Below are 15,388 nucleotides of genomic sequence, written 5' to 3'. Positions count from 1 at the left end.
CGGCTGTGCGCGGAAGTTTCCACCATTTAAAAAGAAATTATTTAAAAGAAAACTAACTATTACTTTTTGTACTATGCAGACGGACTAAACTAATTAAAGCAGATTACAGGGATAGCATCCCTTATTTAATGGACTACATCGTCGGTTGCGGCCGGATGGAAGTCTCGCAGTGTCTCGTCGACTCGCCGATAATCGCAAACGGTCCGTCTGCAGTCGCGACGCGAAGTGTCTCGCGAAGAACCGCGTCTCGTAATTAAAAGTAAATGTTGAATCAAAAGTGGAGGGGGGTACTGGGATGTCCGGACCGAAAGGTTCCGAAGTTCCCCGAGTGGGCATCATAAAAAAACTATGACTTTGATGTGTCAAAGTTGGTAGCACTGGCCGACCTTAGCGCTACCTGTTGAGGGGTGTCTGAAATAAAAAAGAATCGACTCGCCCAAGCCGTCCTGCTAAAACCAGGGGCTAAAGGGGCAGTCAGGTGCTGCACTCTGGCGGCCTACAGGGGAAGTTAGCTGTGAGGTTAGTAGAGTTGTCCCCATATGTCGCGGGGGTCAGCTTCACGGGCTCGTCACAAGAGAAGAAGTTGCTATGTCCGCCGCTAGATGTGGTGTGTGGTCCATCTTTGCACACACATTTTTTATGCCAGTCGTCCTTGGAGACTGTCACTGCCTGGCGGGGTTTACGACCGGTCATTGGTCCTGGACTAAATTCTGAGAACAGGAGTGAGCTGGGAGGGGTGGGGGTGCAACGAGGCTGGGAACGAGCATCCTAGTCTTGACTTTCGAGGAGTGAACCTAAGACGTATTCGTGACGGTAAAGGCTATGGTTAGCTCGTCTCTGAGAAATGGTAACAACTCGTCCAGAGCTGTTGTATGCAGTTTTAGTCATGAAGTGAAGTAACATTACAGACCTGGGACGTTCCTGCAAGCGAGGGAAATGTTAAACGGGCTGGCAACGAAGTCTTAGATTTGCAAAAGATCAGATACATCTCTGGGAAAGGTGCTTCAGTCTACTGGCACAAAGTTTAACTAAGGGGAGTACACCAGCCTAACAAAGAGTAAATCACCCAAAGTAACCAAAAATAATTTAAAATTATATAAGCAATAAAAAAAAGTGTCGAAATACCAAATTTCCGGCACAGTTGTTTAAAACAAAAATACAAAATAGGAAACTATTATTTATTCACTGTCATGGAAAGTTAAAATAAACTGAATTTTTTGTGGGAAAATGATATAGCCATGCTGCCATCATTCTCTTGTGGAACTTTTTTCTAATTAGACAAAAAATATGACTTTGTAATAAACCATAAACTAATGCGACGACATTTTATTAATATATAGACTTCAGTCAGCATCTTTTTAAATGTTAAGTTACTATTGAATCGGTTATTAACTAACTTATGGTTTTTATTGTATGTCGAGTAGGTTATTTAATTTTTTTGTCATTTCCATTATCTAAGGGATTTTACTTTAAGTTTATGCCAACAACTTGTACTATAACAATAGTACAGAGAGCTGAAACTGTACACTTTATCTTTTGTTTACGTGTGATTGTCGTTGAAATCTAACTTAAATATGTGCTTGTTTACAGGTTTAGCTATAAACAATGTTTCCCAAACTTTTTTTTTGTATTTTAAACATCATTTAAGACTTTTAAAGACGTTGCGAAGTGACGGTTTGTTTTAAAAAACTATTTATTGATAATTTCGATATCTTTAAATTTAGTTTCTTTTATTTCCTGGACAGCGTTCTGTGATTGGCTGAGCCTTTGGAGGCGCCTCAAACTGAGCGCAAGGCGGGGAGAATGATGGGAATTAGAAAATGTTTGGTCCGGCTGTCGAAAATTAATACTTCCCGTCAGGACTTCCTGACGGAAGTACCTAAAATACAGTTAAATTTACGTGTGTGGGCGTGATTAACGTCTGTGTCGGTTCTGGGCAGTGCATTAGACATTTTGTACGGAAACGTTTTGCGTGATCCGCAAATATCAACACATAGTGTGTGTCAGTAACATTAGGGAGTGGGGAATTCGATTCCTAGTTTCAGAAAATTCTAGAAAACAAAATGGTGGAATTAAAATAGCATAAAGTTCTAAAAAACCAAATGGCGGATCCAATATGGCCGCCGGGTTCATAGTCAAGGTCAAGTTAATCCAAGATGGCCATCGTGACGTCACAATCCAAGATAGCGGACCCCGGCACCGGCACCACAAGCCGAAGCCAGTCCCAAAATGCCCAATAAAGCTAAGCATATGTTCATAATTATGATGTGATAATTATTATGAACATTTGCTTTGCACTTTATCGCTATCAAATAATATTTAGGAAATAATAGCTGAGAAATTTTTAAGATGAAACATGTGATGCAAGAGATCTATTATTAAATTTACAGGAAAAGCCCCCACATAATATTAATGACAAGAAAATGAAATAACCAACATAGTGTGTGAGATAAAACTTTAACTACTCGTTGGCTTTTGGTAAAAAAAAAAAAAAAAAAAAAAAAAAAATTTCTTCTTACTGTTTGAATGCGACAAAGAACATTGAATGTGCTTACAGCATCATAAAATTTCACTCTATTGTGAATATCATATAGCATGTAACAGCGGCAGGAGACCTAAAGGTTTCTCACGCTATCGCGTTGTTCCAGGCAAGGAGTGCATCGACCTGACTCTGGATCGCATACGCAAGATGTCGGACCAGTGCGCCGGCCTACAGGGGTTCCTCATCTTCCACTCGTTCGGCGGCGGCACGGGCTCCGGCTTCGCCTCGCTGCTGATGGAGCGCCTCTCCGTCGACTTCCCCAAGAGGAGCAAACTGACCTTTTCCATCTACCCTGCCCCGAAGGTAGGAGCCAGGCATACCGGAACGCTCCCTGCCCCGGTCATGGGCGCTGCACGTGACGTAGACACAGGCACGGTAGCTCCACATTCTCTACTAATGGTCATGCAGGAGAGAGAGGGATGAAAACTAAAATTACGGTCATCTTGGATTCAACGCTTCCTCAGGTAGTAAGAGTTTTGTGTAGTTTATCATTGAAAACATGGCTTCTATAAGGTTCAGCATATAATTGTTTGAAATGGCTGAACACGATTAATCATTTGCCACAACATACATTTTCCCCTGTAAAATTATTTTCATGTTGTATTGACTTAATTTTTTATAATGACAAGTATGCAATAAAAATTTTATATAAGTTTTAGAAAATCTGTTAACATACATGTTTTCTGCCTAAAAGAACGCAAGTTTCAGTTATGAACAATAACAAATTATCTTAACCTACAAATTGTTGAGTCCCAGATGCCATTTACACATGTAACTTGTACACTCAGTGTTAAACCAAACCATCGTAAGCATGTCGTAGTATCCACAACCCCACTGCTTTAATATACAAATGAACTCTCTTAGATAACATGCACTTCCAGGTCTCAGCATTAATTCATTGGTACCACATAACTCATTCACGCTGTCTAGTTAAATGGGCAAATTTTATTCCTCGTTAAAGTTCATATCTGTAAAGCACGTATCTAACTGTTTATTAGAGTAGTATGCACATTTTCCTGCTACTAGTTACTTTATGCATGCGAAAGAAAGCGACATGCAAACTTGCAAATGGCGATGAGCACATCATAACACAACAAATGAAAACATGCAATACTGTAAATTAAAACTATGCAATGGCAGTAATGTACACCAGCCGATCTTATCAACTAGTTATTGCATCTATCTACTTGTATACAAATTAAAATAAGTTACAAGCCAAATATAGTAAGTAATTCTATGTCTCAGTATAGCAACATAAGCATGCACGACTCGTCAACTTATACCGTTACTTTTAAGGCTTTCTCGTATTTCCTTAAGTTCTAAATGTACAAAAAAACTGTCAAAACATCACCATTTTTTTTAAAAAAATCGGTATTTAATGTCGGCCATTTTTACTGAATTGTTTCACTCAATCATAACACTTACGAAACACACCCAGCCAGCAGGTTCACATGTTTTTTATGTGACATTTAAAAAATTATTATATACTTATTATGTGTAAGACAGCCATTAAGTCACGTTTTCGTCGAATCCTCGGTGTTTTATTTCATAACCACATCTACAACCCTAATACTTGTAGGATAAATGAAACCAATAAGCCACAGTGCCTATGGCTACGGAAGATTTGCAGAACATTCCAGAGCTGAACCAGTTAAATAATATTGCCATCAGTGAAGCGGTTCTGCTATATGTTGACAACTGCAAATATGGAATAATAATTTTAATTATTGGGTGAGCTTCGATATCCTGCTACGCCAACATGAGCCTCATTCACAGGTATGTGGCCCTCCGGCATGCATATTAGTAGCTAAGTGCGGTTAAAGAGTGATTGCTGTTAGACTGGTTGTTTGGCGCCATGGCTACAACTAAGGTCATTGTCACACTCCGAAGGATAAAGAGGGAATGGAGAAACGGAAAATAAGTTCGATAAAGCGCACAGGGATTAAATCGTGGACGTGGAGGTAATAATTGTCAGTTGATGGCATGCTGTGACGTAGTTGAAGTTACTTTTTAACCTTACCATCGCCATATTGTTCCGCCCAAAAAATTGTAAAAATGATGTGTGGTAACATCAGATGATGGATAGTAAGTGTGAATTATAATCTCCGTCGTTAAAACTGCCACTTTCATAAATTTTTTATTATAAATGGTTTACACAATGCAAACACTAAATTTCAGCCAATGTGTTGGGCGTCTAACCAATATGGCGCAACAATCAACTGAACTAAAAACGGCTTCACACACTTTTCATGTAGGTAATAATGCAAGCGTGGCCACCTCCCTGATTAAGATACTGTTATGTTGTGCAGTATTTCAACTTAGGGCAGGGGAGGAATAGGAATTTATTAGTATCAAGGAAGGAGCGTTCAAAAACAATCTAATAATTATGATTGGCGTGCGATTGGCTGGCAGCCCTAGCCAATGAGATGACGCGCTTCATAATAACGACATACTAGATATGTAAGCACCATCGGTCAGTTAAAATTACAAGTTTCAATTACGCAGCAGTGCTTCCTAAATATTAACCATGAACTATCTTATAGTCTTGCATTATAAGGTATGATGCTTGCGAGGATGCCACTGCTGGCAGACTCATAGTTTATGAGTCGGCAGCCAAGTGCATTTACTCTTACATTAAAACTTTCTTAATCAGTGAGATGTCAAAGTTAGTTACACATTACCACGAAATAATAAAGGTGTTTCATAATCTGGTGAATGTAGAACTCAGAGTATTGGCTTGTGGCCATGTGTGAAGGCCGAGACCAGGAGGCCTATTGGATAGGTTGGAGACAGCCATGCTGGCATTCGTGTACCTACTGTATTGACTTGTGTAAGTTGCATGTTTTATCACTTGTAACTCAGTAAAATCTAGTGAAACATGGTCTTTTATTATACATGCATGATTCCCTGCCTTAAAAATTTATTGAAATAATGTGCACTTATTGTTACTTATATTGTTTTATACACATCAGATTTTCTTAACAGTTAATTTTAAGACAGTGTACTAAACACATTTCTATATAGACCCTTCTATGTTGTATTTGATACGCACACTGACTGCGTGCATTTATTTTATTTGATTGAAACAGCTGGTTCAGCTCTGGTATGTCGTTCGGGCAACATGCCGGTTCCTATCATTGTTGGCGGAGGCAGGTGCAAAGGCAAGTTTCATAGACACTGGCAATAATGTATTATCATGGAGTGTAAGTTATGGATTGGGTGTATCTTCTAAAGCTAAATACCATGTGATAAGCATATAACTAAAAAAAATACTTATTCGTATACAGTCTAATGCTAGACATTTGTATAATAACTTTAGAAACGCGCGCTAGGAAAAATCGTAAACTTTCCATCATGAAATGAGTATTGTTAGAAAAAAGTATGTTAACAAAATATCATCAAGGAATCAGCATTAAACTTCATAATAACAAAACATTGATTTTAACAGGAACGATTGTTCTCATTTTGACTTCATTATTATTGTGGAAAATATTTCACACACCCACTACAGAGCTTCTTACCTCCATGGTTATTATACATGTTTTTCCAGGACAAGGTATTGTGTCATTGGTCATAGAAAATTTTGATAGTATGTAAATAAAGACCAGAAAAAAATCATAGCTAGTAGTATACCTTGATCAATCCTGAACCGTGGTTTAAGGCAAAGAGATTCGACCACCATCTTGGTTTGTAATGTCACTTTGACTTCTGACCTTTAACTCCAAAATCCGAAGAAGGAAAAAATTGACCCAAAAATCGACCATTTATACAATATTATTCTAAATCACACAAAACTTTCACTTTTTAGAGATTTCCTCAAACAGATCTCAAAAAAATCTGAAAATTCAAAAAATCCTGTTCTCAAGCAAACATTTGCCACAAGAAAAAATTAAATTCTAAATTCCTTAAAGTGTTTTTTCTCTAAAAGAGCTTAAAGTCCCCAAATTGGCTAATATTCCTCTACCCCCCTCCCTTTTTTTTACCAGCCACCAGTAAGCCACCGGGGTGGATTTTTGACCTTGACCATGTAATACGACAACTCGACTGTAATGAAAGTTGTGTGGAATTTAAAATTACTGTTATGTTTTTATTTAAAAGCACAAAAAATTTATAAAAAAAATATTTCAATAAACAACACGTTTGCGCCATCTGGTCCGGAGTCCTAAAGTCACACCCGATGAATTAAAAAAAAATCAATTAAAAGAATTCTGAGAAATATTTAATAAATAATATTTGTAAACAATATAAAGCATATACATTTTCTAATTTGGGTTCTCCGGTTCGATTGTCGGTGAAAGAACTTGTTAAAACATTTAATAAATCCTTCCTCGCCAATATTTACCAGGCGACTGGTAAATAACTCACCCCTACTACCAAGGAATATATACTACTAGTGACCCGACCCGGCTTCGCACGGGTGCAATGCTGATACTAAATATAATAATTATAAATATAGACTAAAAACAAAAGATAATTAACAAATATCAACAACAAAAGATACCTATTCTATTCAGTTCTTAAACTACGATTTTCGATCATTAAATAAAAAATATTTTACTTACTATTCGTGCGACTAATAACTAAAGATATTCAACAATTATCAACAACATGATCTATCTCGTAGGGTTCAGCCAGCGTTTGCAATGTAAGCGCAAAAAAAAATGTGTTTATTTATGACATCACATTAGAAACCTCTAAAATCACCAGTGTTTCTCTTCTATATTATGCATGTATTATACATATAAACCTTCCTCTTGAATTGCTCTATCTATTAAAAAAAACGCATCAAAATCTGTTGCGTAGTTTTAAAGATCTAAGCATACATAGGGACAGGCAGACAGTGGGAAGCCACTTTGTTTTATACTATGTAGCATGGGCGTAGATCCCGGGGGGGCCAGGGGGGCCCGGGCCCCCCCTGGAATTAATGGGCCCCCCCTTGGGGGGGCCCACTTCGTGATTTTAAAGTTAATGGTGTACACAACATATATATCAGATTATTATTTACAACGACGACAGACACTTTGACATGCTTTACATTAAAACGGTTATTACGTTTTAAACGGCCGCGCCGCTGTGACGTCAGGTGGGCTCAAGTTACACGGTGGTTGGTAGTCGCGCATGCGCAAGGTGATGGCAGCGCCACTGGTGATGGCAGCGCCACTAGCGGTGGTGAGCGGCGAGGACTGTTAAGGTGGCAGAAGAGAGACCGTGTGGTCAGGCGGTAGACGTTACGCGACGTGCTGGAAGTCTCGGCGAGCACACAGTGAAGTGCTAAGAGACTTAGAGGGGACAGCAATCGAGGGTCCCTCGGGCAGCAGAAACGTAACCGTTCGACAAGGAAGCTTGCAAAGGGGTGACCGGCTCTTCAGTGACCCGGCTATGAATAGTGTAGTAGAACGAGATGCTGCCGATTGGGCTGCGCTGGCGCCGTCCATCCATGGTGGTGGTCAGATTGGGGCGACCAAGAGGATGACGTCTCCATCAGCTGCAACGGCCGCAACGTTCCGCAACGCAGGAAAAGTAAACGGACGCGTCGGACAATAAGGTGGGAGAAAACTATTTAATAAAACTTTTAGGACGGATCATTTCCCAGAGGCTTGTCAAAAGAGTAAACTATTGTTAACTTGTTGTACCAGTGTAATCGCGTACTATCAGTTCCATCAACGTAACTATAATAAAATTCTGGAGGATAAAAAAATTTTTTTTTATTAAGTCGTTAAGTCCACCTAGGGGGCATAACGTAGGTGCGCCACTCTGCTCCTTCAGAGCGGAGGTGGAGCTGAATGGGGCGGTTAAACCGGTTAGGTGCCACGTGTCTCAACAGGGTAAGAAGTAATCGACCTTTTTATGGGACCTTGGTTACGAGTGTGGCACTAGCGTGTGTAGTAATAATCGTAATCATAATGTTCTCCGCCACTTCTTGGGCTCAGAAGCTCAGTAAAGCGTCGCTGATCGCGATGCTGAGCGAGGCGGGCGTGGAGCATAACCCCGATGAAGGCATTGAGGCATTAAGGGTCAAGGTGCGAGAGCTTATTCGCCGGGATGGCGATAAAGATCCGGGGACGGCAGGCAGCGTGGGAGAGTTTATTCCGATTGGTTTAAAGGTACAAAGTAGAGTCACGACTTTAATTGATAAAATACCTGATTTAAAAAGTTTGGAAATAGATCATGTTATTCGTTTCTTAATTGAGCTGAATAAAATGTTAAAATTAGGTATAGGCACTCGCGACATGTGGTATGGTGGAATGATCGCGAAGGTTCCGGAAAAATTCAGGGAAATTTTTGCGGAAGCCACGTTAGAAGTCTGGACCGCTGATAAATTATTTAAGGTATGTTTGAGTAAAGTTTGTTCCAGTTGGTCATTAACGAAAATACGGCTACGGTATTTGGAGCGAACACAGAAAGAGGGGGAAAATTTGCCAGATTATGTCACTGACATAATACGTCATGTCGAAATTCTCGGTATGCCTGATGAGGAAGAGAAATTGACAGCGATTATAATGAATAACTTTCGTGAGGAATACGTGAGGTATTTTATAGGCGCGACACGTCCGGCTACGTTAGCGAGTTTGCTACAGCTAGCGGAAGTAAAGGAGATGGAGAAATTGGATAGCGCTAAGTTATTTATGCCGTCTACGGTAGCAGCAGGCATGGAAAAAACCAGACAACCGTGTAGTATTTGTCGGCGAGTTAATCACACCGACTCGCAATGTTATTACCGTAGTAAAGATGATAGGCCCCGAAAACGGGACGTAGCTGTTGCTGGGAGACGCGACCACACTAAAATTGAGTGTTGGAATTGCGGGAAATTAGGTCACCTGAAGGTGGAGTGTAAGACAAAAGGGAAATATTCAGAGGAAAAGAAACAGACTTTACAGGCCGTAGAAAGGGAGGGGAGTCACGATAGTAGTCATGAGGAACAAAGAACGCAAACTACCGGAAACGAAAACAAATGTATAAAAAAAAAATGTTGGGAATGCGGGTCCAATAATCATTTACGTGCTGACTGCACGACGACGACGTCAGAGAATATAGGCGAAAATGGGACCGAGTGTTGGGAGTGCGGTAACAAAGGGCACCGACGAGGAAACTGTTTTTTGAAAAAGTTTGAGGTACAAAAGGGACCGGAACCATTACGTAAGCAGAAACCGCTTAGTTCTATTACTGTGCCTATTATGATTGGAAAAATCCCCGTGCATTGTCTGGTGGATACGGGATCTTCCAGTACATTGATAGGAAAAAAAATGTTGTAATCAGTTACTCCGGGAAAATGAAATTGGGGTTATAAAGGTGAAGAAAATACCACAAGTGAAATTCACCACAGCTAACGGGGGGTTTTTGTTGTCAGAATGCGTCGTACGGGTACCTATTAGAATGGGCGAGTTTACCTGGAAATACGAGTGCTATGTACTCGATGATATAAATTATCCTGTAATTTTAGGGATAGATTTTTTGTCTCATACACAGGCGATAGTTGATTTTCGTCGAGGTAAACTGCGTTTCGGATTTAGTAACAAAAAAGGGCAGGAGGTCGACCTAGAAATAAGTAAAGGAGAGAAACAATTGTACCGGGTTGCGGAGAATAAAGAAAGAAAGGACATGATTGAATATTTTCAAGAAAAATATGCCGATGTTTTGACTGACAAACTGGGACATTGTACGGTTTTACCGTATCGTTTTCATCTTAAGGACGCCGAGCCAGTTGTTTGTTTACCGTATAAGGTGGCTGCTGCCAAGGTCAAGCCGTTTCGTGCGATAATCGCAAAAATGTTGGATGAAGGAGTAATTGTAAAGTCAAACAGTAAATATGCTAGTCCGGCATTTTTGGTGCCGAAAGGCAAAGGGAAACCATCGGCGTATCGCTTAGTTACGGATTTGAGGAAGGTAAACTTGAAGTTATGCGCAGACCCCTTTCCGGCCCCGAGTGTGGATATGGCGTTATTACAGCTCGGAAAAGCGAAGTATTTTACTATATTAGATTTAAACCAAGCGTTCCTCCAAATCGAGTTACATCCGGACTCGAGAGAACCCTTATCCTTTGTTACGCCGTGGGGGCACTATAGCTGGTGCCGCGTGCCGTTCGGATGTAATAATGGTGTACAGGCGCTATCACGAGTACTAGAGCAGGTGTTAGGTAAATATCAGTATGAGTTTGTTTTTAATTATATTGATGATGTCTGTATATTCAGCAAAGATTGGGAAGAACATAAGGAGCACATTGAAAAGGTATTGAAAGCATTGAGCGCGGCGGGTTTAACGGTAAACCCAAATAAAGTAACGTGGGCTCAGGAACACACGAAATTTCTAGGATTTATCATATCAGAAGGTCAGTTAAGATTAGATCCCGATAAGGTAGCCGCGGTCGTAAATTTTCCCCGGCCAACAAATTTAAAAGCCGTTCGCAGATTTTTGGGGATGTGTGGGTACTATGCTAAGTTCATTCCGGACTACGCGAATAAGACTGACGCTTTAAATTTGCTGAAAAGAAAAGGAATTGATTTCGTCTGGGCAGACGAACAAGAAAAATCGTTTAAATTTTTGAAACGCGCTTTGACCACGCCGCCGGTACTGACGCTACCGGATTTTGAAAAAGAATTGGTTTTACAGACTGATGCCAGTGGTATTGCGGTAGGTGCAGTATTAAATCAGCGGGTCGAAGGGGCTTTAAAACCGGTAGCTTATGCTAGCCGCTTACTAAATGCCAACGAAAGGAAATATTCGACGTATGAAAAAGAGTGCTTGGCATGCGTGTTTGGCATGGAAAAATTCAGTGAATACTTAGAACCGGTACAATTTCAAGTAGAAACGGATAATCAGGCACTTACTTGGTTATTAAAATCACAGAAGGCATTAGGACGACTTAGCCGGTGGGTGATGAGGTTAATGCGTTTTAATTTTACAATCAGCCATATCAAAGGTACCGATAATAAGGTCGCGGATTGTTTGTCGCGTATGTTTTCTGAGGAGCGCCCCGACGCGGAGGACGACGTCACGAGTAGTAGTGACGAGAAGGACTACGATAGAGGTACATTATGTATCTTAAATCAAGTACCGGCTATCTTTGTAGATCTAAAGACGAAGCAAACGAACGACCCAGAGTGTGAGAAAATAAAAAAGAAAATCGAGGAAGGGAGTAAAGAGTATGTAGTTAGAAGCGGATTGATAGGGAAAATTGATAAAAGGGGCCAGTTTGGAGTGTTTTTACCACTGGAATTGCGGAGGCTCGCATTTCAGTATTATCACGACACGTTTTTCGGGGCTCACCAAGGGCGAGAACGAACCTTGCAGCGGATTAAGCGTGAATTTTTTTGGCCCGAGGTGAATAAAGAGGTACAAGCATGGGTGAAGGAATGCGATATTTGTCAGAAAACGAAACCAAGGAATAAAAAACCGCAAGGAAAACATCAGGCGTCAGTGGCGAGAAAACCCTGGGAAAGAGTATATATGGATGTTTTCGGTCCTTTACCGCGGAGTAAAACCGGATTTAAGTATATTCTATTGCTTATTGACAGCTGTACCAAGTTTGTATTACTATTTCCGATGCGTCAAACGCGATCACAGGATATAATAGGTATTTTGACGGAAAGAGTTTTTCCAATATTCGGGTCACCGTTAAACATGGTAACCGACAACGCCACGTATTTTGTGTCACAACAAATGAAATGTTTAGCGATAAACTGGGGGGTAAAGTTTATTCAGATAAGTGCGTACCGGCCCGAGTCCAATGTGGCGGAGAGGGCCAATCGTGATCTGAAATACGCCTTGAAGGCATACCATACACACGCTCGTGAACATACTCGTTGGGATAGTGGTCTGTATGAAATAGGATTATGTTTTAATAATGTTAAAAGTGGGGCGACAGGAGTAACACCGGCTGAAATGTTTTTTGGCAGGCGCTTGTACCATCCGTTGATAAACGCGTGGTGTTACAGTTATGTTACAAGTGAGGATGATAATCGAGTATTCAGTCAACAAGACTGGGAAATAGCCCTAGATAAGTTGAGGAAGCATAGGGAAAGACTTAGGGAAAGATATAACCAAGGTCGTATAGAAGTAACGGTAAAAACAGGAGATTTGGTTTTGGTGGAGACACATTATCTGAGTAACAAAGCGCAGAATTTTACGGCGAAATTAGCGCCGAAATATGTCGGACCTTATCGAGTCCTGAAGTTTTTAACTCCAGTGACTGTCCAATTAGGTGAGGTACAAGACAATACCATTGTTAATAAAGTTCATGTTTCTCATCTAAAACATTATGTAGCCCAGAATGATGGACAGTAGCAATATGTAAATAATTGTATACTTTTTGTAATTACGATTGTATCATGTAAGTCAGGAATATGTGTGAGTTAGTTGTATTAGTTTCATAGCTAATAGTTACAAAAATATTGTAATTAAAACCATTGATAACAAAAGTTTAAAAGCCTCTGGTAGGTAGGGAGTGCAACTTGAAAAAAAAAAAAAAGCCTCTGGTAGGTAGGGAGTGCGATTTGTGGGGCTTCAAAAAAAAAAAGGCAGTTTTTTTTATAAGTGGAGGGAGGATAAAACGGTTATTACGTTTTAAACGGCCGCGCCGCTGTGACGTCAGGTGGGCTCAAGTTACACGGTGGTTGGTAGTCGCGCATGCGCAAGGTGATGGCAGCGCCACTGGTGATGGCAGCGCCACTAGCGGTGGTGAGCGGCGAGGACTGTTAAGGTGGCAGAAGAGAGACCGTGTGGTCAGGCGGTAGACGTTACGCGACGTGCTGGTGAAGTGCTAAGAGACTTAGAGGGGACAGCAATCGAGGGTCCCTCGGGCAGCAGAAACGTAACCGTTCGACAAGGAAGCTTGCAAAGGGGTGACCGGCTCTTCAGTGACCCGGCTATGAATAGTGTAGTAGAACGAGATGCTGCCGATTGGGCTGCGCTGGCGCCGTCCATCCATGGTGGTGGTCAGATTGGGGCGACCAAGAGGATGACGTCTCCATCAGCTGCAACGGCCGCAACGTTCCGCAACGCAGGAAAAGTAAACGGACGCGTCGGACAATAAGGTGGGAGAAAACTATTTAATAAAACTTTTAGGACGGATCATTTCCCAGAGGCTTTTCAAAAGAGTAAACTATTGTTAACTTGTTGTACCAGTGTAATCGCGTACTATCAGTTCCATCAACGTAACTATAATAAAATTCTGGAGGATAAAAAAATTTTTTTTTATTAAGTCGTTAAGTCCACCTAGGGGGCATAACATTCATACCGTCGAGTTCCGTAGTTATTTTCCCTTACCCCTTCTGCGAAAGCCATGGTATGGAGTTTTCCAGTGAGAACTTTGAAACCCTTAATTCCTAGAAACCGTTCATTCCAAAGGACGAAGCTAGGTTAAGGTTCCGTTAGCATTTCCTCCCCATTGTTACCCACACTACCTTGTGCTCTGAATCGACAGTATTATAGGTTTCAGGTAGTCTGTTTTTAAAGTGGTTTTTCTCTCGTGTGCGCCAGTCTTCTGCTTTCTTGGCAAACATCAACATGGATAAGTTCGTGACGCGGAAGACACGGAAAACAGAATCTCACCTGGTAAGCTTGATTGTTTTATAAGTAGTGACTATTATTTAGGTAATATATTTTATTTAAGTGATTATGTAACGTTATTTTTTTCCAGTAAATAAACAACTTAATACTTTAACAGTAATTATAGCAGAATTTAGTTTATTTACGAACTGAAACTTATATACCATTTTCTGGAATTTTTTAGCTCATCTTCATTCTGTAAGGCTAGCTGCTCTGTACGTTACATGTGAATATACAGGGAATAATTTTTTTCCTCGTCAATATGGAATTTAAAATCACTCCCCTTTTATTATCAATCGATAATTTTCACAATTCATGGCCGATAATCACTTTATAACATTTGTTATTTGATAACTGCAACACTGCACGAGTAAACAGAAGTAAGAGTGAGAAAGAAGTATTTAAACGTTACACATCCGTATTTAAGTTAATAAGGAAGCAAACGCGTCTCTTTAATAACTAATCAAGCGGCATATTTTAACTAAATAATTCACTTCCAAAACACTGATTATACTAAATATAAGCCGAGAAATGTATGTAGTTTAATTAGCTGAAGGATAAATTTCATAGTTCTATCTCCGAGATTTTTCATTTGTATCATTAAGTTTTTTTTTCTTTTTTACCTGGTTGATGCCTTTACAAAATAAAATATTCTTTAAGGGTTTTAATATGATTCGATCGTTCATTTGATGTTGATCCGTTTATTAGCTTTGGCGCTTTGGGTTTTTAGGGCGCATCAAAAACTGTGAACAAAGAATTTCACGAACAGCATTTGAATCGCAGTAATTATGTGATGTGGCATAAAAAAAAACCGACAAAGTGCGAGTCTAACTCGCGCACGAAGGGTTCCGTACCATTATCTATAAAAACGGCAAAAAAAATCATGTCTGTTGTATGGGAGCCCCACTTAAATATTTATTTTATTCTGTTTTAGTATTTCTTGTTATAGCGGCAACAGAAATACATCATTTGTGAATTTTTTTTTCTGTTTCCACGTTTGTTGTATGGGAGACCCCTTAAATATTTGTTTTATTTTAATTTAATCATTTATTTTTAAATTGAAATTAGAATAAACACTTTTGGAAAATGGTAATGTATCGGTGGGGTGTTATATATTTGCATTATATTCACGTATATTATTATTATATATTTTTTTCATGGATATTTTATGTACTTAGGTTAACAAATTATTCAAACATGTTTGAGAGATCACTGCTTATAGTCATGAATTAATAATTACTAAAACATTTTGCTCTGCTTTATTGTTAATATCACTTACGTAAAAATAAAGTGTATAACATA

General features: G+C 39.8%; 1 protein-coding gene across 3 annotated transcripts in view; it reads left to right on the top strand.

Moving 5' to 3' along the window:
* Positions 1 to 15,388, top strand: part of LOC134527667 (tubulin alpha-1C chain-like) — a 105,683-nt gene that overhangs the window by 27,171 nt on the left and 63,124 nt on the right. For all 3 annotated transcript variants that reach the window (XM_063360544.1, XM_063360541.1, XM_063360543.1), the window contains exon 4: positions 2,649 to 2,845. In XM_063360544.1, the coding sequence (XP_063216614.1) occupies positions 2,649 to 2,845 (197 nt within the window). The remainder of the gene's footprint in view (positions 1 to 2,648; positions 2,846 to 15,388) is intronic.

Source organism: Bacillus rossius, chromosome 1, assembly GCF_032445375.1.
Source record: "Bacillus rossius redtenbacheri isolate Brsri chromosome 1, Brsri_v3, whole genome shotgun sequence".
Classification (NCBI taxonomy): domain Eukaryota; kingdom Metazoa; phylum Arthropoda; class Insecta; order Phasmatodea; family Bacillidae; genus Bacillus; species Bacillus rossius.
This window is presented reverse-complemented; position numbering and strand designations above follow the sequence as displayed.